Here is a 27,049-nt window from a genome sequence, read left to right on the forward strand (position 1 = left end):
AAGGATGGGATGATGGTCCCCAGGGATACCATGAGGAACTTCAGCTTTATCATGAACTTGTTGAGTTCCCGCAGGTCTAGGATAGGTCTGAGACCTCCCTTCGCCTTGGGGATTAGGGAATAGCGGGAGTAGAACCCCTTGCCCCTTTCGTCCTTTGGTACCTCCTCTATAGCTCCGATGGCGAGGAGCATCCGCACCTCTTGCAAGAGGAATTGCTCATGAGAGGGGTCCCTGAAGAGGGACGAGGATGGAGGGTGGGAGGTGGGGGGGCGAGTGCGCAAGTTCCACCGTGCGTAGGACCCAACGATCTGAGGTTAGATGGGACCACGCAGGGAGGAGAAAGGAGAGGCGGTTGTAAAAGAGAGGGAATGGATCCTGGGTAATAAGTGGTACGCCATCCTCGGGCGTGCCTTCAAAAGTTTGGCTTTGGCCCCGCTGGTGGTTTAGAGGGACCCTGATTTTGGCCCCCTTGGGGCCCTGACTGACGCCTACGACCGCCTCGGCCACGCCTCCTGCCAAAGTCCTGTCTTTGTCTAGGCGCAGGGTAAGGGCAGTGAGGCTGGGGATGGAAAGGCTGGCGCTGAGTCACCGGCGTGTGCATGCCGAGAGAGCGCATAGTGACCCTGCTGTCCTTTAGGCTTTGCAGCCTAGGGTCAGTTTTTTCAGAGAACAGACCTTTGCCATTGAAGGGCAAGTCCTGTATAGTATGCTGCAGCTCCAGGGGAAGGCCCGACACCTGGAGCCATGAAATGTGCCTCATGGCAACACCCGAAGCCAGAGTCCTGGCAGCGGAGTCAGCTGCATCCAACGAGGCCTGGAGTGAAGTTCTCGCCACTTTCTTCCCTTCTTCCAGGAGGGCAGCAAACTCTTGACAGGAGTCCTGAGGAAGCAACTCCGTAAGTCTGCCCACCGCCACCCAGGTGTTGTAATTGTAGTGGCTAAGCAGGGCTTGCTGGTTTGCTACGTGGAGTTGCAGGGCCCCTGCCGAGTACACCTTACGGCCCAGTAAGTCCATTCGCCTAGCCTCCTTCGATTTAGGGGCTGGTGCCTGCTGGCCATGGCGTTCCCTCTCATTGACGGACAGGATGACAAGGGAGCAGCGGGGAGGATGTACATATAGGTACTCGTACCCTCTGGAGGGTACCATGTACTTGCGTTCAACTCCCCTGGCCGCGGGTAGGATAGAGGCTGGAGACTGCCAGATGGTATCTGCATTGGCTTGGATCGTCCGAATGAACGGTAGGGCCACTCTAGTGGGGGCGTCAGTCGACAGAATGTCTACGACCCGATCCTCTATCTCCGAGACTTCCTCCACTTGGAGGTTCATATTGAGTGCCACCCGTCTCAGGAGGTCCTGATGGCCCCTCAAGTCAATTGGAGGAGGGCCCGAGGAGGACGTTCCTGCCACCGCCTTATCTGGGGAGGAGGAAGAAGAAAGGCCGGGGACAAGCGGGTCCTGCGTGGGCTCGTGCTCCTGGACGACCTCCTGTTCCAGTGGGATCTGGGAGTCAGGTGGCTGAACCGGGGCTTCCTCCGTACCGGTCGGAGGGGGACGGCTAACTGTTGCCTGTGGCACCCAGTGCTCTGACAGAACAGAGCGAGATGGGACCACAGGTACGCCTTGGGCCTGGTGGTACGCCCAAGGTGTCCAGAATGACCACTGATGGGGGCCAGGGTCCTGGGCCTGGGGCTCCTGGAAGACTCTGGTGGGCACATCCGAATCACGGTCCTGCGCGTATGAACTGCCCGCGTGGGATGACACTGATGCACATCTGGATGGCCATGGAGGAGCTGAAAAGCCCTGGGCAGAGTCTCCCTCTCTAGCTGACGTCGCTCGATGCGGCACCGGGGATCGGTACTGGGAGCGAGAACGGGACCTGTGACCGGAGTGGTGCCGGGAGGTTGACCGAGATCTCGAGGCTCGACGTCGGGAGCGGCTACGAGAGTCACAGTGCCTGGAGCTGGATCGGTGCCGAGTGTACCGGGCCGGCGAACGGGACGCTGACCGGTGCCGCGAGTACAACCAGTACCGAAATGGAGAACGGTGCCGGGACTGCGAGCGGCGTCAGGACCTGGATCAGCTACGGGACCGAGAACGTCTGTGGGATCGTGAACGGTGCTGCTCTGCGGTGCCGACGGAGGGTGGTCTGATCAAGGCAGGCTTGCCGATCGACTGTATAACCCGCACCGGCGGTGCCAGGGGTTGAGGCAGCGCAAACTCCGTCATTGCAATCAACTCCCTCGCCGTGGAAAATGTCTCCAGCGTGGAGGGAATAGTGAGCTCAACCACGGCTCGCACCGGGGAGCTTTCAGGCACTGGACTCGATGGCTCTTGCGTGGCCAGAATCGACGGTGCCAATGTTGTCGGTGCCACGGCAGGTATCAGTGCCGGGCGGTCCGACTTAGTAGAGCGCTCAGGCTGCGGGGCAGGCGGCGCGGACGCAGCAGGAGTCTTGTGCCTCTTCGCCCTCGGGGAGAGGGATCGGTGCCGAGCGGACGTCGGTGCCGGCGACGGCCGGTGCCGAGAGGCCTTGGTGGTACCGGTGATCCGGTGCCGAGGGAGCGCTTCTTGAAGACAGCCCAGCGCTCGGCGCCGAGGGCAGAGGAGTAAGAGCTGCCTCCATCAGGAGCTGCTTGAGACGAAAGTCCTGCTCCTTTTTTGTTCTCGGCTTAAAGGCCTTACAAATGTGGCACTTATCTGTTAGGTGAGATTCCCCGAGGCACTTCAGACAGGAGTCGTGGGGATCTCTTGTCGGCATCGGCTTGTGGCAGGCCGAGCACGGTTTGAAACCCGGTGAACCGGGCATAGGCCCCGGCACCGGGTGCGGGGAAGGGGATAATCCCTGAACCCCTCTGAACTATATACACTAACTATACTACAAACGAATAAAGTTAACTACAACTATATATACAAGAATTAACGAGAGAACTACGAGTAGCTAGGGAAGTGGAGGTCAGCAAAGCCACGCTCCACTGTTCCAACGACCGACATGGGTGGTAAGAAGGAACTGAGGGGCGGATGGGTCGGCAGGGGTATATATCCGGTGCCATAGCGGCGCCACTCCAGGGGGCGCCCAGCTGACCCACCGAGCGTTGCTAGGGTAAAAATCTTCCGACAAACATGCACATGGCGCGCGCACACCTAATTGGAATCGATATGAGCAAGCATTTGAAGAACTATGGGATGCACTATTCTGCCCATTGCCCCCTTTTGGGGAGTCACGTGGAGGAAAGACTCCTGGGGGATTCCCTTGAGTAAAGGCTGACAGGCCTCTGCTTCACTCCAGAGTCTGCCTGACTCTGCTGGAGAAGACTCAGTCATCAGGAGGGCCAGACCGGTGAGGACACCGGACTGATAGTCACGAGATCCTGCTCTGTTTCCCCCACTCTCCTGTGCTTCTTTCCATCCCCCACTGCTTCTCACACCAGCAAGGACCTGCACAGCCTTGGTATGGTGGGATGAAGCAGCACATGCACCTCTGCCCAGCCTGAGACACAACAGTGATGGAGCGGGACCCCCCCAATCAGTCTCCTGGGGTCACACACCAGGGAGGTGAACTAGGGTCCAAAGTCGAGGCTGACTTGCTAGCCCAGAACATCTGTCTGTGATTGACCAAGGCCCTTGCATCCCAAGATTAACAAAAAGCCACACTTCCTACCCCTTTTCTAATCTCTTCTGCCAGACTGCTTTGTCAAAGGCTGTAGAACTGATGAATGAAATTGTTTTTAAATTTTTCACTTTATTAATGTAACTTCTGCTCACCATTCACTACACTTGCCAACATTGTAACTTCTGTTCACTGTTTGCCATATTGTAATTCAAACCCCATTTTAAAATGCTCACTCCATTTTGTAAAAGCTTCCCCCAACCTTCATTAGCAGCTGGTTTATGCCCTGAAACAGGAAGCTTCGTATTCCTTATTAAACTGCATCGAAACTGTGGTTGTCCAGATCCTCCATAAAAATTTATCCTCCTCCTTTGACTCTTACTAAGCTTCTGGCCTCATTATCTTGTGGCACTGAGTTCCATGGGTCACTTGTTACATTTGGAGTGGGAGGAGCCACCCAAGGGAGACCAATACAGGGGACAGACACTGATGGAAAGACCCCAACCAGCCCAAATCCTTGTCTAGCATGTTAGTGCCAGTGGGGGATGGGAGGATGCAGCGGGGGAGGGCATGGGTCTTGGTGACAGAAATGGCTGAACTGCTGCTGAGGGATTGGGGGACAGAGTAACTCCAACAGAGAGGATTCTTGTTTCATTCAGACATCCCTCCCCTGCCCAGAACGCACCCCCATGCCATCTCCCTTCCCGATAAAACAGAAGCAGCCCAGCCCACTCACCTCTAGCGCACACATCCCGAAGGAGTAGATGTCCACAGCAGTGGTGACGTTGGTGACTTCTGTAACACAGGAACAAGGCTCCTCAGTCAATTCCCAACAGGACAGTCCCAGCACCTTATAGCACCAGCAGCTGCCACACCAGGCAGCAAGATCCTGCAGCCCCCTCCCTTCCACTGCTATTCCAGGGACAAGGGCTCCCAGTGGCTCCAGATCAAGGCCATGCAGTCCCAGGGGGAGTAGCATTAGCTCCCCTTAGCTGCAGCCTCTCTTGAGATATGCAGGTAATAGCCACCCACAGACTGGTTACTAGCAAGACAAGCCAGCCATACCACACCCGAGGCCTGTGGGCACTGTGCTGCTGTACTGTACCTCCATACTCTGGGGCAAAGAAGTGCAGGTTCTTCTGCTCCTCACGACACGTCTTCACATGGTTGTTGATGGTGTCTGGTGCCACTGGAAGAGAGTCACAGATGCTTACAATGCAGTAATCCTTACCAGCTGGGCCGCAGGCTGCTCGGGGGAGGGCACAGCTGTCCATAATGACCCCAGGCACCAGCTCCCTCATCTCACACTGAGGTGGGTGCACCTTCCCCATGCACGGGACAGCAGAGGGGCACTGGAATGTTTCTCTACCCTGTTCCCTTGGCTGCACACTCACCGAGACCGGGTATTGGGCTCAAACAGCACCTGTGGAGTCCCTGGCCCCTGCAGAGGAAGGAGCACCTAAGAAAGGCCTCTCAAGTTTACAGTCAAGCCTGAAGGCTCTCAGCTCAGACCCACAGCATTCAGCAACTTGAGGCTTGGCTACAGAGGCACTGAGTTTCAGACAGACTGACAGCTCTGCAACGAGGCTACTTGTTCCATGGCCAACAAGTTGTTGCTGGTGCAGATTCTGCTCTGCTCAGAGGGGTCCCTCATTAGGGCAGAGCCAAGCACAAAAGACACCAGTACAGAGACCCTGATGGAGAAGGTCCAGCCAGCCCAGTGCCTCTGCCTATGGCTCATGTCTGCAGGAGGCCTCTGCCAGGAGCACTCAGCCTACCAGCAGCAGCAAGATGGCACCAAACCCAACAGTGAGGGCAAGCAGAGCAGCATGAGCACATGGGCTTCCGAGGGGAGGGGATAAGTTCCTGGGACAACTCGCTCCATTAGGGGACTATAGACAAGTTTCCAAGAAGGAACAACAGTCTAAACATTAGAAAAATCAAGATAAGTAGAGAACACACGGGTTCCCTCCTTTCTAGCACTCACCCTTCCCTGGAGCACAGCCACTCCTGCACCAAAGTGCTCCCAACACTACCTCATCTCCTTCAGACAGGGCATCCACACCCTCCCACCCACAATCCTACAAAGTAGTGACACTTAACTCAGAATGTTCTCCCTTGGGGGAGAATTCAGGACTACTGTGCATGTGCAGAATTCATGTCCCCTGCAGATTTATGTTTTCTCTTGGCAAAAAATACTCTGCCAGAGAGGCTCTGCAGTTATGCCTTTCGGCCAGTAGGTGCTGCTGCTGTGGTGCCAGAACAGAGGACAGCCAGCTCACCAGTTGTAGCAGTCAGCAGCCGATAGGGAGGGGTCAGAGACTGCGTTCCTCACAGCATCATGCCCACGGGGCCAGGTGAGGAGGCATGAGATATGGGGGGATACACAGAGCGGGACACACAGTGCTGCTGGGAGAGTCACAGACGGGTTCAGAAGGGCTAGTGGCAGGAATGGACTGGGGCAGAGGCTGAATGAGAGTGGGGGTGCAAGGACACATGGGGACAGGGCAGATGTAGCTGACTGAACGGGAGAGGTTGGGATCAGCTAGGTCTGCATGGGGGAAACTCCACAACAATCCCCACACCCCCAAAAAACCTGTTCCATTCTTCTTCCACCCATACCCAACAACCCTCCAGGTTTGTTCCCAGGTACCTGTCCAGCAATTACTTCCCTCTCCCCAAACCTTTGCCCTGTTTTTGAAGGGTGCGGGAAATACATTTCTGTATAGTAGTTTAATTAATTGAATTATTCCTCAAAGGTCTGTATCAATATGCCTGCTAAGGAATTTATTTCTCAAAAAATGTCCAGAATCATTTTTGTCGTCTGTATTGTTACAAATATACTTGCTAATAGGTATTTTGAAATAATTTATCAAAATAATTGAAATTGGAGTGACTTATTTTGACAAATAAAATACACAGAATTTTGCAGAATTTTTAAATATTGTGTGCAGAATTTTTAACTTTTTGAAACGGAATTCCCCCAGGAGTAAGCCTAGTGAATCTGCCTCAGTTACTCTTTCCAAACGAATCACAGCTGGCTACTCTTTCTAGCATCCCTGTTTGAATGGGAGACTCCACACAGTGCTTGTGTCAAAAAGGTAGATTGTTCTATTCCAAAAGAGGAACAACAGGGAGAAACTAAAAGGAATTTCGCGCTGAGTAAGCTCCAACTAGTCCACAGCCTCAAGACAGCCCTGTCACTTGGGCTGCAGAAAAGCCTCGGAGAACAGACTGTAGAGACAATCCTGCCTGGCTTCCAGGGGCTAGGACCTAACAAGGTGCTTCCATCTCCCATATCTGTTTTTCTATGAATGAACAGAGTGCTCTGAAACAAGAGAACAGAATGAGGAGGAGGTCGTCACTGGAGACAACTCAATGAGCAGTTGCAGTCAAGAAAACAAGCACGATATTAGAATGCACTAGGAATTGCATAGAGAATATCATCAAAATATTCTGCCTTCATGTTATCAGTGGTGCAGCCTCATCTGTATACTGCATGCAGGACTGGTCATGCCACCCCCAAGGGCACTGCAGAATTAGAGGGGGTTCAGAGAAGGGTGACGAGAATGATCAAGGGTTTGGGAAAACTGCTCTGGAGAGTGTGTGAGAAAGAGAAATGCAAGAGAACATGATGGAAGGCTAAAATAATGAACGGTCTAGAGAAAGGAGGTCAGGAGAATCTAAGGTAATAAATGGCATATCTCCAATTATTACCTATCTCCTAGAACTGGAAGGGACCTTGAAAGGTCACCAAGTCCAGCCCCCTGCCTTCACTAGGACCAATTTTTGCCCCAGATCCCTAAGTGGCCCCCTCAAGGATTGAACTCACAACCCTGGGTTTAGCAGGCCAATGCTCAAACCACTGAGCTAGCCCTCCCCCTATTTCATAACACAAACACAGGGACATTCAATGAAATTAAGATAGGTGGAAATTTCAAAACTGATGAGGAAGTACTTTTTCACACAATGTGTAATTAGCTTGTGAAACTATGCTACAAGAACAAGGAGTACTTGTGGCACCAAGAGACTAACAAATTTATTTGGGCCTAAGCTTTTGTGGGCTAAAACCCACTTCATCGGATGGATGCAGCGGAAAATACAATAGGAAGACACACACACACAGAACATGAAACAATGGGTGTTACCATACACACTCTAGTGACAGTGATCAGTTAAGGTGAGCTACTACCAGCAGGATAGGGGAAAAAACTTGAAGCTACCAAGATTTAAAGAGGAACTGGACATTTGCCTAGGTCACAAGAATATCCAGCGTTTTCATAATTAACGAGTTCTGGAAGGGAGATTAAACCTCCTGCTCTGGGGTTAAACTAATCTGTAACTACCAGGGATTAGGAGGTTTCTTACACCTCTCTTTAGAGCACCTGGCTCTGGCCACTGGATGGTATGGATTACGGACCTGAGCCATACCGGCAACTCCTGGGCTCCCTAAATCTCTCTTGAGGAAAAGCAAAGCGGCTTACCAATGATGGGACACGTGACCCTCTCCTGTGGCGCAGTATGCCCAAGGGGATGCACAGAGGAGCAGGGGCAGACCCGAGTGCTCCTGCCAGAACAGAGACTCTGGAGCAGAAGGAAGGACTGAAACAACAGGGACCTCTCTAGTAACACTCCCGCTGCTCCAATTCCTGCTATAAACCGCTTCCTCCCTCACACAGTACTCCAGGGAAACTTACCAACACTAACAACCCCTCTCCCCAACAGGCGGAGAGCAGTGCAAGGTCACGTACTCACTGTTGTCAGTACACCAACACTAAACAGGCATCAGCCTAGCTGCCAATCAACGTCATAGCAAAGGACAGATCTAGTTCCAGGCAGCGCCCCTGCAGCTTTCACAGAGGTCTGTTTCACAAGGGCAGGCTAAGGCACCGCACAGTAGTAGTCAAATGGGCCCCCTACTACCAAGTCTCTGCCTGAACAGAGACCGGTGACTGCAAAGAACAATCCAGCTCTGCACAGGGAAATTCCTTATTTCCAAAGACTGGAGAGCGTCAGGCCCTTTCCACACCAGGCAGTGTGTGTTAGATGTTTGGCTGTGTGAGTGTTCTCCGTGTGCTGTCCCAACTCTGCGCAGACAGTTGGCATAGCAGTGAACCACCCAATGACCACAAGATCCATTAAGGAGCGAAGGCACCCAGCCAGGTTTATTGTCGACGAAGCACAACAACAGCACCTGGCAGACTCAGGATAAACATGTATGCTCATAACAATGGACGCAGCTCAGTGAGCGGCTGGTTTTTCCATTCCCCCCAGGCTGGCCAGACACTCCCTCTGAGGTTCCATTTTATACATCGATACAAACAAGTTACGTACTGCCCCTCTGACGTAGTTAGTTGACACCCTTTGATGTAGCCGGTTACCACCCATCACCTTGTACATCTCTATCCATCACACTGTCCTCCTGACCTTATCTTTAGGATGGGTCAGCGTATTCCTGTTCTCTGTAGGGAATGTGCTGATAGCGAGGTGTTCTGGTACCACCCTTCTGGAAGACATTTGCGCGAGTGCTCTGTCTAGTACTTCTTAGGAATGTGCATTTCTGCAATATCAGCCCTGTTCTTGCCAGATTGTGAGTAGGCCCTGCAGTGCTCACAGCCTGACACTGCTTTATATCAGCAAAGTTTTGACCACTACTTTAGCCCAGGCCTCAGCTACAAGGCCTTAAGTCTCAGGCCCTCTTTCTACTACAGTGGGGAGCCTGCACAGCAGAGATATGTACCCCCACGGAGTGGGGAAAGAACAAAGACTACACCCCTGTGCTTCAGCCTGCCCTCCTCCCTTTATCCAACTAAGTTTAAACTTAGGTGTGACCCCCACAGGAGCCATGAGCAATGGGGACAGTACCCTGCAGAGACGACTTCCAATGACAGACCTACAAACTTGGGCCAAACAAATGTACAGGCTCTTCTAAAAGGTTGCTATTATAGAATCATAAAAGATTAGGGTTGGAAGAGACCTCAGGAGGTCATCCAGCTCAACCCCCTGCTCAAAGCAGGACCAATTCCCAACTAAGTCATCCCAGCCAGGCAGGTTCCAGCCCAAGTTAAACCAGAGCCAAGGTTCTATTCCACCCCAAAGCAGTGGCAACAGACTGATTTTAAGCACCTCCAAAGCCGGGTCAGAGGTTTTTCTGTGTGGATGGGGGTGGGAGTTGGGCTAAAACACAAGTAAAGGTCCAGGTTAACTGTGCAGTGAAAGCATGTCCTGAGTATGCAACTGGGCAGATCTATGTAGTGACCATAAGCTCCAAATGGGTACTGTGATGGGGTGTTCACCCCACACAAGGTAAAGCAGGTTAAATTAGGTCAATTAACCTGAAAGGCTGCACCTGGGGGAGAGCCAAGAATTAAAAGGGTGATTGATAATGGAGCCCAGTTGAGAAGGAGCACGTGGGGCTGGTATAAAGCCAGGAAGTTGGCAGCAGAAAGGAGCTGCAGAGAAGCAGTCTGCAGTCACTCCCTGGGAGAAGGAAGGTGTGCTGGGGGCTACAGAGTTAAGCAGTCTGCAATTACTCCCTGGGAGCGGGGAGTTTGGGCTGCTGAGCCCATAAAGCCCAGAAGGTGTAGGAAGGAGTTCAGGGAAAGAGCAACATGGTCAGAGATCAAGCAGACCACAGTTGATAGATGTAGGGTCCATGGACTGGAACCAGGGGTAGAAGGCAGGCGAGGATTCCCCTACCAGCCAGAGGGGGAAGCGGCACAGACTGGGTGTTGGAGCAGAAGACTGCCTAGGACAGTGCAGGGGGGGGGGAATTGCCAAAGAAACATACCACAGTAGCATTTAACATGAGAAACAGGAACCACGCAACTGAGGAAACTAGTTAAACATAAGTTAAAAGGAACAGTTACAAGGTTGAAATGCCTGCAAGCTGCATGGAAGCTATTTAAAAACATCATGAGGCTCAAACTAAACGTATGCCTCAAAACCAAGTTACCACGGCTAAACAGCAGAGTAGAAGAGGGAGTTAGAGGCAAAAGACATTATTTAAAAACTCGAAGTCAAATCTAGGGAGGAAGATAGAAAGGAGCATAAACTCTGGCAAGTCAAGAGTAAAAGTAGAGCAAGAAAGAATTTGAAGAACAGTTACCTGAAGAGAAAAACAAAGAGCAATTTTTTTTAATTACATCAGAAGCAGGAAGCCTGCTAAAAATGTCACTGGGGCCACCAGCCAATCAAGGTGCTAAAGTAGCACTCAAGGGAGAGACAGCCATTGTGGAGCAGCTACATGAATTCCTTGCATCGGTCTTCACTGCAGAAAATGCGGGGGAGATGCCCACACTTGAGCCATTCTTTTTAGATTAAAAAAAATGGAAAAACTCTCCCAGGTTGAGGTGTCAAGAGGTGGTTTTGTAACAAACTGATAAACAGTAACAAGTCACCAGGACCAGCTGGAATTCACCGAAGAATTCTGAGGGAACTCAAAAATGAAATTGCTGAACTGTGGTATCTGACCTATCGCTTAAGTCAGCCTCTGTACCAGATTACTGATGGATGGCTAATGTAACACCAATTTTTAAAAAGGACTCCAGAGGCGATCCTGGCAATTACAAGCCAGTAAGCCTAACTTCAGTATCAGGCAAATTAGTTGAAACAATAGTAAAGAACAGCATTATTTGACACGTAGATGTATACCAGGGGTCGGCAACCTTTCAGAAGTGGTGTGCCGAGCCTTCATTTATTCACTCTAATTTAAGATTCTGCGTGCCAGTAATACATTTTAACGTTTTTAGAACGTCTCTTTCTATAAGTCTATAATATATAACTAAACTATTGTTGTATGTAAAGTAAATAAGGTTTTTAAAATGTTTAAGAAGCTTCATTTAAAATTAAATTAAAATGTAGCGCCCCCTGGATCGGTGGCCAGGACCTGGGCAATGCGAGTGCCACTGAAAACCAGCTTGCGTGCCGCCTTTGGCACCCATGCCATAGGTTGCCTACCCCTGATGTACACAATATGTTGGAGAAGAGTCAACACGGCTTTTGTAAAGGAAAATCATGCCTCATCAATCTATTAGAAATCTCTGAGGGAATCAACAAGCACGTAGACAAGGGTGATCCAGTGGACAATGTAACTTGGACTTTCAGAAAGCCTTTGACAAGGTCCCTCACCAAGGGCTCTTAAGCAAAGTAAGTAGATGGGGATACGAGGGACGGTCCCCTCCCGGATCAGTAACTGGTTAAAATGTAAGAAACAAAGGGTAGGAATGAACAGTCAGTTTTCACAGTGGAGAGAGGTAAATAGTGGGGTTCCCCAAGGATCTGTATTGGGACCAGTTCCATTCAACATATTCATAAATGACTTGGAAAAGAGTGAATAGTGAGGTGGCAACATTTTCAGAGAATACAAAATTACTCAAGATAGGTAAGCCCAAACCCCTCTGCAAAGAGTTACAAAGGGAATTCACTAAACTGGATGACTAGGCAACAGAATACTAGATGTAATTCAATGTCGATAAATATGAAGGAATGCATTTTGGAAAAGATAATCCCAACTACACATAAAAAATGACAGGGTATAAATTAGCTGTTACCACTCAAGAAAAAATTCTTGGAGGCACCCGAATAGTTCTCTGAAAACTGTTCAATGTGCAGCAGCAGCAGTCAAAAAAGCTAACAATGTTAGGAACCATTAGGAAAGGGATAGACAAGACAACAGAAAATATAATGCCACTACAGAAATCCATAATATGCCCACATGTTGAATACTATGTTCACTTTTGGTCACCTCGTCTCAAAAAAGATATATTAAAATTTGATATGGTATAGAGAAGGATTAGAGGTATGGAACTGTGTCCATATAAGGAAAGATTAAAAAAGACAAGCTGTTCAGCTTGGAAAAGATCTCTAAGAGGGGATATGACAGATGTCTAATAAAATCATGACTGGTGTGGAGAAAGTGAATAAATGTTATTTACCTCTTCACCTGTTATACAAATTAGGGGTCATCCAATGAAATTAATAGGCAGCAGTTTTAAAAACAAACATAAGAAAGTTCTTCAAAACACAGTCAACCTGTGTAACTCATTGTCATAAGATATTGTGAAGATCAAAAGCATAACTGGGTTAAAAAAAAAGAACTAGATAAGCTCCTGGAAGATAGATCCATCAATGGCTATTAGCCAAGATGGCCAGGAACCCAACCCCATGTGCTGGTGTCCCTGAACCTCCAACTGTCAGAAGCTGGGAAAGGATGACAGGGGATGATCATTATAAATTTCCCTCTATTTATTCCCTCTGAAGCACCTGGCACTGTCCACTGTCTGAAGATGGGATACTGGGCTAGATGGACCACTTGTCTGGCCCAGTACAACCATTCTTATGTTCTTAAGCTGTAGAAAGATTAGTCTCTCACACTTGCATACATCTGCCAAAGCATGAGACATTTCACAGCTCACTCCATTCATGAACCTTGATGCAGCTGAATTAAGGAGGGCATCAGAGACTTGGAGAACACGACTTCAGAGCCACTGTGACAAAGCGAAGTTTACAGCCATTAAGTGTGGAATCAAAGTTGGAGAGGAAACATCTCAGAACGTCTGCCACATTTTGAGAACCCAAGCATTTTACATCCAAATGCTGTCACATGGGAGATCTACCTTAAGGGCTGCAGACCAACAGTGCTATAAGATGATCTTTTCAGTTTGCAATAAACAGAAGACAGTTAACCAGCAAAAGCTGGAAAAGCTCATACACAGAAATTGACTCATTCTGATCAAGGTATCAAGCCGGAGGGTGAAGTTTGTGCAGAAGACCCATCAGTAGTTAAGTGTTACAATCCCCAAAACAGTGCAAAGCGCAGTTACAGGCAGTGAGCTTGATTAATTATTGGACAGCCATGAATCTGAAAGAACATACATTATCTGACCGCAACGCCAGAGTAACTTAATGCTTGAAAAACAAAGGGTCTGGACTTTGGGAACAAAACTGCTGCTCTTTCTAGTTTCAGTCATAACTAACATGGCAACAAGTAGATCAACCGCAGCAGCTACACGCCCCTGCACAAGATTATATCAGTCAGAAGAAAAGCACTTCACTTGAACTGTCACAGACTGACCCATTCCAAGGGCACTCTCCCACCGAAGGGGTCCCCAAGGACAAAAGAAATTAACAGGCAATGACCAAACATGCCCATTACACTGGATCACTTTACACTTTAGGGGCTGTGCAACATTGCCCAAGAGATCACATCTCTCTAGCTTCGGCTTCAGCCAGGTTAAGTTGCACCTTCAATTCAGATACATCACTGCCTTACCCACTCACAGGCCTATCATGCCTCATCAGGTTAGGACTCAGAATGTTCACAATTGCCAGAAGGCACTATGGTTTCAAACCCTGATTACTTTTTTGATATGTTATATTATCACTTCACAGGAAAGCTCACAAAATAGTGACCTTGAGCGAGAGAGAACATTGCCTTAAATGTTGAACAAGGAGACGTGCACCTCTTTGGAACAACAGCTAGAATTCAGCCATTCAGTTCAGTCCAGGTATTTCAGAGGGCAAATCAAGCAAAATTTCTCAATCAAGGCAAAACTTTAAGCCATGAATCGATGTACAACCCCACGGAGTAACTGAGCATGCTCCATGCCAGATCTGAAGGAGCTGAGCAGGACTTACCTTGCAATTGCTCCTGCCAGCTGCCAGGGGCTGCTATGGCACCAGGCACTGGATGTGAGAGCTGGGAGACTGTCTCCTATGCTGTGAATGCTCCCCCTGCTGGTGCTCAGGCAGCAAGCCAGATGCAGAGGGATGGTGGAATGAAACACTAGGCAGAGGGCAGAAGCCAGAGCCCCAAGGGGCAGAGAAAAGGGGGCAGGGAAGGACAGGAGCAGAGAACATGGGCAAAAGATGGGGGCAATCGCTCCAAAGAAGAGTCTGACCACTGTAGCACGCTCGCTGTCCTACAAACCTTGGAACTGGACTCGTTACTGAGCCGTGGCATTCCTCTGCTGTCTAGTCTCATCCCCTCTAGCAGCAGGTCCACGCTGAACGTAAGCCTCCTACTCTTACCAGTTACTCAAGTGGCAGAGGGCTGTGCTGAGGATCGGAGATCCCAAACCTGCTGATGAGCCAGGTTGGGAATCAATATAGTTCCATGTGATTTGTTTTTTCAATGTAAGGGTTTGTTTGAAAAGAACTTCCCTAACTTGAGTCTTAGGAAATTAGGTGAATACCAGTATTAAAGTTCCTTGTGCAACTCAAATGCATCTCCCTTGTGTGTGCGCATTATGTCTTTAATTGTCCGATGACAGTTTCTCCCCTGCCACCACCACAGCACACTCTGGACAGACTTGCTCTGGGAATGAATCAGGGATGTGCAGTGAATGATGCTGTTGTCTACAGGACCAGTGACTCATCATTTGAAGGAGTCGCAAGGTACGTACTGAATGAGGCAGGGGATTGCAGAAAAAGAAACACAGTCTCATGGTTAAAGCAACTGAATGCTGCCCTGGAGAACTGGATTGTATCCATGCCTCCACCACACAGAAACTATATGAAGCTGGGCCAGTTACGTACACCAAACTTTTCACAGCTGGGTCACTGTTTCTCCCATTTTCTGGGTACTCAGTCACCCAGGATCTGATTTACAGAAGTGCCAATGCTCACAGTTGCAACTGAAATGAGAGCTCTCCTCTGAACATGTAAAGTCCTATAAAATGCTTAGTCTGATGACTCAGGCCCATCGCTTCTCAAAACTGAGCACCCAAAGTTAGCTGACACTTGACAGTTTGGGCTTTAATCTGTGCCTCAGAACCCCACATGTAAAATGGGTATACCACCATCTCACAGGGACGAGATGAAAAACTGATTAATCCTTATAAAGAACTAAGGTTCAATTACAAGAGTGCCCTAGAAAACCCATGAATAAATAAATAGTGTATTCAGTGCAGAGTTTGGATGGTGTGCAGTAAATATGTGGGCCACACACTGAATAAATGAGAGATGTTTTTCTGGAAGATATGCTTTAGTCAAGCAAGTCGTTGGGCTCAATTCTGGATGAAGTTCTATGGACTGTAATATACAGAACATCAAACCAGATTTAATTGTCTCTTCTGGTCTTAAAAATAAAATCTATGATTCTGAATAAGTTTAACTACAATTTATGGAGCATCTAGTTTGTTTCAGAACCTGGAAACTATTTTGTGGGTGTTAATGTTGGTGTTAAAAGTGGTCAAAGTTGGAATGATTTAAGCTGACAGCAGCATGACCTCTGACAACGTATTCATGAAAAAGGATTCTGGTGATTAGGTCCCTCTCTCTCTCCAAGACAGACATCCCGCCATCACTTCCCAAATTCTACTGTATAACTTGTGCATCATTAGGATCAAGGGGTGGGATTTATCTTGTGGGCAGACCATAATGTATACATAGTTTTGTGCTGCTGTCAGTGGCAATACAGAGGCAGAGGACACCAAATAGAAGTATCAATCATATTATAGCGGTCAATATGGGAGTTCCAGCGTGCTATTTTGAGGTACAGCGTGTCACAACAGGGTATTTAGTTTGTGCAGTCTCTACAATTAGGTTTTAAACCTTCCCCAGAATGCAAGGATTGCCTGTCTTCCACTACATGCAGGCTACTGTGCCAAAGATGCCATAGACTTTCCAAAACAAATTGGAGTCAGCTGTGTGCCTTCCACAGATCCAGTCAGGTGGTGGTTACATTTCTCACATTTAACACGATGCAGCATTTCCATGGTTATTTTACTCTTCTGTAAGTTTGATATTAAAATTCTTTCCCATCTTTGCAGATGGTGCTTTTTTGTAAAACAAGCTTTTTAAGTTTAAAAATCACTTGTATTCAGCCCCAAGAATTCAAGCATCTTTGCTTCAGCTTCTTCCTCAGCTAATCTAGGAAGAGGTCTGCTCTGTAATTGGTTCCTAATGAGCATTTCCAGAAGTTTGGGATAAGGTCTCGTAAGTACGTGGCAAACTGCTCTCTGTGGAATGTGCTGCTATGGGTAGTAACCTTTTAAGATTTTCAGAAATGAACGTGTTATTTAGCTGCCAGGCCAAAGCTGCATTGGCTTGATGACCTGGACAAAAGTAGAAAGCTCTTAAACAATATTCCATTCACTCTCTTTCTATGTTGCTACGCTCACCTATCACTTTGATCATGCCTGTTAGTCATTTCCATGTAGCAGTGGATGTTCTATTTTAGTTCCAGTGTTTTCATAGCTCTGGCATGTTCTATTTGGATCATTATCTCCCCTCCTAGGATTCTATAGATATACATTTATCCTTATTGTTTCTGCCACATCCCAGAATATTGTGTGTTCAACACAAGTGGTATCAGGTGAAGCCTCTGTATAATCTGATAGTTTCAGTTCTTTAATTATCTCTAGATTCTTAGCAACAGTTTAATTGACCATATCACTGTCTTATGTCTTACACTGACTTATGTCTATGAGTTTGTCATTAGGTCAAGTACAATGTGGTCATGAGCTAAAGGATAAAGGAGTTTGATGAAAGAAAGGAGTTTGAGGAGCAAGTGGTGTTCTCGTCCATCCTCCCTGTGGAAGGAAAAGGCCTAGGTAGACTGTCGAATCGTGGAAGTCACTGAATGGCTACGCAGGTGGTGTCGGAGAGAAGGCTTTGGATTCCTTGACTATGGGATGGTGTTCCAAGAAGGAGGAGTTCTAGGCAGAGACGGTCTCCACTTAATGAAGAGAGGGAAGAGCATCTTTGCAAGCAGGCTGGCTAATCTAGTGAGGAGGGCTTTAAACTAGGTTCACCGGGAGAAGGACACCAAAGCCCTGAGGTAAGTGAGAAAATGGGATACCGGGAGGAAGCACGAGCAGGAGAGCGCAAGAGGGGAGGACTCCTGCTTCATACTGAGAAAGCAGAACAATCAGCGAGTTATCTTAAGTGCCTACACACAAATTCAAGAAGCCTGGGAAACAAGCAGGGAGAACTGGAAATCCTGGCACAGTCAAGGAATTATGATGTGATTGGAATAACAGAGACCTGGTGGGATAAGTCACATGACTAGAGTACTGTCATGGATGGATATAAACTGTTCAGGAAGGATAGGCAGGGCAGAAAAGGTGGGGGAGTTGCATTGTATGTAAGAGAGCAGTATGACTGCTCAGAGTTCCAGTATGAAACTGCAGAGAAACCTGAGAGTCTCCAGATTAAGTTTAGAAGTGTGAGCAACAAAGCTGATGTTGTGGTGGGAGTCTGCTATAGACCACCAGACCAGGGGGATGAGGTGGACGAGGCTTTCTTCCAGCAACTAACAGAAGTTACTAGATCATAGGCCCTGGTTCTCATGGAGGACTTCAATCACCCTGATATCTGCTGGGAGAGCAATACAGCAGTGCACAGACAATCCAGGAAGTTTTTGGGAAGTGTAGGGGACAATTTCCTGGTGCAAGTGCTGGAGGAACCAACTAGGGGCAGAGCTCTTCTCAACTTGCTGCTCACAAACAGGGAAGAATTAGTAGGGAAAGCAAAAGTGGATGGGAACCTGGGAGGCAGTGACCATGAGATGGTCGAGTTCAGGATCCTGACACAAGGAAGAAAGGAGAGCAGCAAAATACAGACCCTGTCAGAAAAGCAGACTTTGATTCCCTCAGGAAACTGATGGGCAGGATCCCCTGGGAGAATAACATGAGAGGGAAAGGAGTCCAGGAGAGCTGGCTGTATTTTAAAGAATCCTTATTGAGGTTGCAGGAACAAACCATCCCGATGTGTAGGAAGAATAGTAAATAAGGCAGGCGACAAGCTTGGCTTAACAGTGAAATCCTTGCTGATCTTAAACACAAAAAAGAAGCTTACAGGAAGTGGAAGATTGGACAAACGACCAGGGAGGAATATAAAAATATTGCTCAGGCATGCAGGAGTGAAATCAGGAAGGCCAAACCACACTTGCAGTTGCAGCTAACAAGAGCTGTTAAGAGTAACAAGAAGGGTTTCTTCAGGTATGTTAGCAACAAGAAGAAAGTCAAGGAAAGTGTGGGCCCCTTACTGAATGAGGGAAGCAACCTAGTGACAGAGGATGTGGAAAAAGCTAATGTACTCAATGATTTTTTTGCCTCTGTCTTCACAAACAAGGTCAGCTCCCAGACTGCTGCACTGGGCAGTACAGCATGGGGAGGAGGTAGCAAGCCCTCTGTGGAGAACAGTGGTTCAGGATTACTTAGAAAAGCTAGATGAGCACAAGTCCATGGGGCCGGATGCGCTGCATCCAAGGGTGCTAAAGGAGTTAGCGGATGTGATTGCAGAGCCATTGGCCATTATCTTTGAAAACTCATGACGAACGGGGGAGGTCCCGGATGACTGGAAAAAGGTTAATGTAGTGCCCCCCATCTTTAAAAAAGGGAAGGAGGAGGATCCGGGGAACTACAGGCCAGTCAACCTCACCTCAGTCCCTGGAAAAATGATGGAGCAGGTCCTCAAGGAATCAATTCTGATGCAATTAGAGGATAGGAAAGTGATCAGGAACAGTCAGCATGGATTCACCAAGGGCAAGTCATGCCTGACTAACCTAATTGCCTTCTATGACGAGGTAACTGGGTCTGTGGATGAGGGGAAAGCAGTGGACGTGTTATTCCTTGCCTTTAGCAAATCTTTTGATACAGTCTCCCACAGTATTCTTGCCGGCAAGTTAAAGAAGTATGGGCTGGATGAATGGACTATAAAGTGGATAGAAAGCTGGCTAGATCGGGCTCAACGGGTAGTGATCAACGGCTCCTTGTCTAGTTGGCAGCTGGTTTCAAGCGGAGTGCCCCAAGGGTCAGTCCTGGGGCCAGTTTTGTTAAATATCTTCATTAATGATCTGGAGGATGGCGTGGACTTCACCCTCGGCAAGTCTGCAGATGACACTAAACTGGGAGGAGTGGTAGATACGCTGGAGGGTAGGGATAGGATACAGAGGGACCTAGACAAATTAGAGGATTGGGCCAAAAGAAATCTGCAGTTAGGATGGAAGAATCCCATGCACTGCTACAGACTAGGGACTGAGTGGCTAGGCAGCAGTTCTGCAGAAAAGGACCTAGGGACGAGAAGCTGGATATGAGTCAACAGTGTGCCCTTGTTGCCAAGAAGGCTAACGGCATTTTGGGCTGTATAAGTAGGGGCATTGCCAGCAGATCGAGGGATGTGATCATTCCCCTTTATTTGACATTGGTGAGGCCTCATCTGGAGTACTGTGTCCAGTTTTGGGCCCCCCACCACAGAAGGGATGTGGAAAAATTGGAAAGAGTCCAGCGAAGGGCAATGAAAATGATCAGGGGGCTGGAGCACATGACTTATGAGGAAAGGCTGAGGGAACTGGGGTTAGTCTGCAGAAGAGAAGAATATGGGGGGATTTGATAGCTGCTTTCAACTACCTGAAAGGGGGTTCCAAAGAGGATGGATGTAGACTGTTCTCAGTGGTACCAGATGACAGAACAAGGAGCAATGGTCTCAAGTTGCAGTGGGGGAGGTCTAGGTTGGATATTAGGAAAAACTTTTTCACTAGGAGGGTGGTGAAGCACTGGAATGGGTTCCCTAGAGAGGTGGTGGAATCTCCTTCCTTAGTGGTTTTTAAGGTCAGGCTTGATGAAGCCCTGGCTGGGATGATTTAGTTGGGGATTGGTCCTGCTTTGAGCAGGCGGTGGGACTAGATGACCTCCTGAGGTCCCTTCCAATCCTGATATTCTATGATGAAAAGTGGTTGTCCTATTGCACAATCTGAAATTAGTTTTGTGCAGAGGACAAAGATCACATCCAGCCTCAAACAGAAGCAGCATCTTTTCTCCATGCATGACCAGCCCAACTTCCTGCATTAGTTTAACATTTGAGTTGCTCTGTTAGAGAGACAGTGAGGCCAGTTAACTTCTGATTGTAAGAGAGAGCGTGCGTGTGTATTTTTTAAATTTAAACCCACTGATTTGGGTGACTAAACTGGAGAATTAGAGACACGAGTCGAACTGTGGCGTAGAATCAAAGAGGTCTACGGGCTAATGCTCACATGCTGGGGACAGGTTTAGGAGCTGCTGGGAAATCCCAACTGGCATCAGAATAGGTAGCTGAAGTAAGTGATGGCTTGAAAAACCTCAGGGACTCTAGGGGCACTGCAATAAATAAGAGGCTGGGAGAGAGTTCAAGATGTGTAGAGCCTCAAGCACTTGTGGTAAACAACCCTCAGGCCACAGGCAAGGAAGAACTAGCTGGAGGCAGTGGGAGTTGCCAGCAAGTTACTGATCAGAAGAAATGAGTGCGTGCGTGTATTGTTTCAGTCTTCACTACCTCAGAGAGCCAAAAACTGAGCTCGTTATCTAGGTTCTGATGCCAGGACTTTCGTTATGGCCTCTGAGCTACGGGAGCTCTGCGTCTGGGATCATGTACGATGGAAGAAAGACTCCTGTACAGAGGGCATTTAAAGAAGGTGTCAATACTTGGTGCCCTCAGGAAGCTAGTCATTGGGAGAACATGCCAATTACCTAGACATTGTTACATCTCCTGAGGGGGAAAAAAAGATCTGATCCCAATGAATTTAACACGTGAGACAAGCAAGAAAACTAGAAGTGTACAAACTGCCCAGACGTGCCTGGGAAGGGATCGTTATTGACTTGTGAGCCATTGTCCACATACCAATACACATTAGAAGCCAATAATCAGTGAGAGCCTGTATGGCTGCTCTGTGTGATGTGCTCCCATCACAGGACTGGCTACACTAGACAAAGTATTCACAAAGCCTGGCATTTCTAGAGCTAGAACTTTTTCAGCTACCAGGTCATCTTGGGCATCTGTATAGCAGTCAACACCCTCATTAAGTCATTTTGGTGCTAATATTTCAGAGTCAGGACTTCTATCAGTTAACAGAACATTTCAATGTTTACATCAAACCCATTGTAGCTTCAGGCAAAGAAGAGAGAATGGTTGAGTGACCTTGTGCATTAACCAGGAGGGGACAGGGGACAGAAGAGTTCAAGATACCCAAGTAATCCCTGTCCTAGCTCCTGCAACACTAAACACTTACATTGTGCAGTGACAAATGCTACTCACATGCCGCCTGTTAGAGATATGAAAATGACAATCTGACATACCCTGAACACCAGATGACAAATTCAAAGAGTGGAAAAAAATGACCAAGTCCAACTGGATGCATGAAGAGCACCACCACACTGGCTAACATTTTCAAGTGCACCCAAGTGACTGAGGAGCCTAATTCCCAGCTCTCATGAGCCAAAAGCGTGCAGGGAAAATGCAGTAAAACTCATTCCTGTCTTTTGGTCTAGCTCTCAAGAGACTGTCTGAGAAAGCCTGAGGTTCGAAGGAGGTCTCAGTGCTGTTGCAGCAAAACTGAGGTCCCATGAGTTTTTTTCCCCCTCCGCAGGTGTCTCCAAGACCACTGAGTAGCTGACAATACAGCATTTCCCAGGGCACACTGCCTTATGTTATCAGTTGAGATCTTGGTTTTGTTTATAGGCAGGATGGTGTAATAACTATGAAGCATTAGCAGTAGCACCTTCTGAGGGCTCCAAGTCCTGCAGCCATTAGGTGGGCGATCAGTGCCCAGTGCAGAAGGATTTTCTGGGTGATGGTGGTGAAGCGGCTCACAACAAGCTGCATTTTGTCCCAACATGTGTCCCCATTGCAGCACCGTAACGTGCTTACTGAGACTATGCTTCCTGTATGCCCCACTCCAGAGCAGCCTCCTGGGGAGAGGGATTTGTCCAGTCACTTGACCCTTCAGAGCCAGACTCTCAGCACAATATGCTGCCACCTAATTCCTAGCTCCCTCGCAGATCAGCCTCTGGAAAAAGGAAGAGATCTGATATACTGCTAAGACCACATGACACCCAATAACTTCACCATTAACCCGACGGGATTCAGGAGCAGCCACCTTGGGAGAGGCTTTGGTCTACCCCTACTGTAAAACACCTGCAGACATGGGGAACCCACAGAGTTTATTCTGACTGGCCCTTAGGTGGTGGTGACTAGGGTTAGGGGAAAGTGGAGCATTGCCCCATAGTCATTCCCATTTGACAAAAGGTAGAACAGGATCACTAGGGGTGGACTCCTCGTTTGTTTCCTCATGTCAAACCCAACATGGTTATGAACTAAGCAAACCAAGGGGGCAATCCAACAGCCCCTGCCATTGCTCCACCCAAAAGCTTCAGCAAACTCCCTGCCCACAAACACGCAGGTGAGCTCGGGTGAGCTCAATGAACGCCAAAGGCCTGGCTAGGGAGAGAAGGACCTCATTTCACAGCCATGGGCTCACTTGGGTGGAAGATCTGTCTAGCCACCAGGTGCAGAACACATTTCATTGAAACATTCAGATTGAAAACAAAATGTCTATGAGGTTAAAGCTACAAGCAAGCGGCAGGGGGTCCGAGCAAGAAGCGGAGTCTGGTCTAAGTCTGGCCCTCAGCCAAGCCCTGCAGAGCAGCAGCAGCAGCAGGAGGTAAGAGCCCGATGTACATGAAGAGCTTGGCTTTGAGCAGTCAGAACAACGCATTTATCTTGCTTGACATGCAGGAGCTGGCATGCAATGGGGGCACAGACTAGTGCAGTCTAAGAACAAGGAGAAGGGGCAGAACTAACATTCAGAAGACTTCACACAAGGCAGTGTCCCTCTCTGTAAGGCTTTGGCTGGGAGCACAAGGAACAGACCATCTCCCAGCACAGAACACGGCTACTGCTGGTAGGGGGGCCTATGCTGAACAGTTTTATACACCAGCCTTATAGCAAGGGAACACCGTATATACAAGTTATAATATTATCTATCTATCTATCTATATATATATAATGAACATTATATATATAGTGACACAGTCACATCACAGGAGTGGAGAAGTTTGCTCACCATTAGCAAAAATCCTATGAAAGACTGTTGGTAACAGAGCAGCCCGTAAGCGGGAAGTAAAACAAGATAGAAGTCGATGAGTTGATGAAACAGCAAGCACTTCACATCAATACAGACAGCTGGGTAGAACCATGGCAAAACAGGGACAAAAGGAAGAGGCTGGCCGCCCTTTCAATAACCCTTACACCTGCTGACGCTAAGCCAGGAGCATGATGTGTCTACACACCAAGAGCTGTAGAGGGGCAAAGGAGAGGTGGGCTCTGGGGGCCTCTCACACCGACCAGGGCATTATGTTCGGGGCTCTCGGCTTTTGAGGAGGCTGGAATTCCAACCATGTCACTCAGCCACCATTGTCCAGTGACCAGTCCCTGTGCCCATGCTCAGCGGGCAGATATGGGCAGCATGTTGCTGGGAGTAGAGCTAACACCCTACATGGATTTTAGCAGTCGCACCCATGCCACGTGCTTTGGCACTCAATTTGTATTGCTGTCCGTATGAACACCAACTTCAGGTCAAATCCCATGGTCCCCGAGCACCCACAGCAGGGATTTAGTGACGGCTGGGGTATACAGAGACACACTGGATGTATCCAACCAAGAGCCCAGCAAGCACGTTTAGAGGACAAAAAGGTACTTGTTGCAAGTGGCGAATGGCCCAAGTCAGGCTCTATGACTATATCTGGGACGCTCCCAGGAAGCGACCCCTACAGCCCTTGGGGTTAACATGCTCCAAAGCCAGCCACACCCAGCCACTGTAGAAATGACTATTTGATCTTTTGGGGGAGCACAATACACCACCCAGTCAGATTTCACTGAGGGCAGCCCAGACTTCAGTTTAAGAGTTTCCAATTCTGCTCACCCAGAGCAAACACTTCCCAATGATGCACCCATCAAGCTCCTCCATACCACCGGCTGGCTCTCACATTCACAGCCCCCTGAGCTCAGGCCTCTGCTAAAACCCACAAAGTGACCCCCAAAAAGTCTGTGAACCTGGAGAGAAAAGCCCTCAGCCATACTCCACACTGGAGCTTCCAGTTGACATCACATTCTTCTCCCCATTTCTGCCCTAAAGGGCCCTGCCTGACAGCCCCTTAGGTCCAACCCAGCATTTCCCTGGAATCTCCCTCCTCCTAGACAGCACCACCCCCACCTCTGCCATTCTGGCTCCTTTCTCCCCCGACCCACTCAAAGGGTCTTCAGAAGCAAGCTGCATTTTCAAGACAGATTATAATCACTGCAGCCAATGCCAAAGGAAAGGCAACCGCCATCCTAACCACAGTGCCCTCCTGACAGTAAGTTGGGGGCTCTGGGAACACCGCCTGGTGAAATGCACAGGGAAGCAGGCAGCTTTTATTTCTAGGTGATTTCAGCTGAACACAAGAAGTTCACAGAGTAGCTCAAAAAAAATCACACACCCCCACCCAGCATTCTGACTGGGAGAAAGAGCTGCAGGTATCTCCCTGCTCTGGCCACAGCCTTCCCAGTCCCCTCGCTCCCTGTGCCTTAATGACTTCCCTCTCCGCCATCCCTAAACCCACTTTTAATGTGAGAAAAGGACCACATGGGCTCAGGAACAGATGGATTGCTACCCCAGCACTACACCTATCACTATCCCATACCCTTTGTCCATCCCAACCCCTCTCTGTCTCAGATGACCCCCTACATCCACAGCTCTATTTACTGCTCTGCTGCTTGTCACTCCCCCTCACCCTCCAACAACCAGTTTGAGACACTGATACTGGACTTCTTGATTGTCCTTCGTTCTTGCAAGTCCCAACACCCCATCAGGATGCCTAGGAAGAACGGGTAAAGAAAAGGGATTGTATTGCTCCAGGACTGCATGTAGAGCTGGACCTGTCCTGCCACTGCACATGCTACCTCACAACTCCAAATATTGCACAGGGAGCACTGCGGAACTGGACTGCCAGGCAGGCAGCAAGCTGCCTTGGTTCCTGAAGCTGCACTAGAGGCTATAGCACCTAATCGATAGTGTTACATTATTTAAAGGAGTCAGCTGCCCCTGAAGCACCATCCACCTTTAACACTTCCAGCCCAGCTGGGGTTGTGTGTTCTTCCTTTAAACAGGGCAATGTGGCGGCTTCCCCCATCCTCCTGCTCCACTAGTCTCCAGTGCCAGCTTCACCCGCTGCTTCAGCCCAAAGAGAACTTAACCTGCTCTCACTTTCATGCCCTGCTGTTCTAACACAGCACTGCAGTGAGAAACTGCACTGGGCATATAGTGGCATCTGAGTTCTGCTTTTCTGTCACTGCTGCCCCTACACTGTCAGAACTGCACTGCTCACTGGCTCCTTTCAATTACACACAGGATAGTGAGGGTTCTCAAAGTTTGGCTAGTCCCTGAAAGTGACTAAATGGCAACATAGGCTCCATGTTTATTGACTGACGGATCCTAGAGTACCATAAACTCCCCCTATGATTTGGGTGTCACACTGGTTTGGCTGGCTCCCGTAGTCAGAGGGAATAGAGATCACGCAGTTGGAATGCACTTGGCTATTCAGACCGGACCCCAGCTCCCCCTCCCCTAACTGTGTGGGCACTGCAGGAGTGGGAATGTGGCACTGTCCTCAGCAGCTCTGACTCTAGGGCACACTGGGATGAGAGATACTATACAGAGAGGAGCTTTGATGACCATAGCCCCATTTTCGTGTTCAGCTCCTTTACTTAAAAGAAATGCTTCAATCGGAGAGATTACGATCATTTTTCTTCTGTATGTAAGGAAAAAAAGGTCCCAGCCAGCACAATTTGTAGGTGTGAGTGGCTGCCTACTAGTAACTAATTCTGAGTGTTGCCTCTGCATATTCACGCTTATGGGATATACCCTCCCCAGTGCTGGGGGAAGATCTTTTAGAAAGTGCAACCTGTTAGACCACTTGTGCATCTTCATGCTACACTGTCCTTAGAAAGGCTGCAGGGTTCCAACCGCTTCACTTCCTTCAATACACACTAGAGAAACAAAACCCAGGCAAAGGCAGGCAGACAGCATGACTATGCAGAGGCGACACTCAAAGACCCACGGCAATCTTCTTCAAGGCAGCCTCTGCATAGTTGTGGGAGTCCAGCAAGCGGTACACCCCCAGGAAAGTGTAGGCAGAGTGTTAAAGACTGAAAAAAAACTGTCCTTCCAAATCAAGCCTCAGATCTAAATGCCAAGTCAAGAGTAGATTCCTTCCCTGAATGAAGTGCTGACTCAGTCAGAAAACCTGCAGCTGCATGCGATTCTTACCAACGAGGAAGGGTAGGAGGCGTAGTTCCTTTAAGGTGTCTAATCCTTCCTGTAGTATCAATGGGCTGAACCTGGGGAATGACGGTGGGCAAGTGGTTTGCCAACAGGGGGGAATCAGACATGCAACTCCTGTGAAGTGTTCCCAAATGTAGATCTTATCAGAAAAATAATGGAGTCAGCACCAGGGCCCAGAGAGCTCCCGACTCTGACTAAAGGAGAATCGGGCTCAATGGACAGCCTAAGCCACTGGTGTGGAGGGGATGTCCCTCTGCAGTGATCCCCAAGGAATACAATGTCTGTACAGGATTTCCAACGCTTTCATCCTATGCAAGTTCAAAGCCTCTGACACCTGCTGTATGGAGTCTAACCCCCGGGG

The 27,049-nt window shown here is 48.6% G+C and overlaps 1 protein-coding gene across 1 annotated transcript in view; it reads right to left on the reverse strand.

The window, feature by feature from the left end:
- Positions 1-27,049, reverse strand: part of NRBP1 (nuclear receptor binding protein 1) — a 72,664-nt gene that overhangs the window by 20,865 nt on the left and 24,750 nt on the right. The window contains exons 8-9 of the mRNA XM_045009768.1: positions 4,714-4,797; positions 4,345-4,403 (exon numbers count right to left, since the gene is read on the reverse strand). Coding sequence (XP_044865703.1) covers positions 4,345-4,403; positions 4,714-4,797 — 143 coding nt within the window. The remainder of the gene's footprint in view (positions 1-4,344; positions 4,404-4,713; positions 4,798-27,049) is intronic.

Source organism: Mauremys mutica, chromosome 3 (genome assembly GCF_020497125.1).
Source record: "Mauremys mutica isolate MM-2020 ecotype Southern chromosome 3, ASM2049712v1, whole genome shotgun sequence".
In the NCBI taxonomy this organism is placed as follows: Eukaryota; Metazoa; Chordata; order Testudines; family Geoemydidae; genus Mauremys; species Mauremys mutica.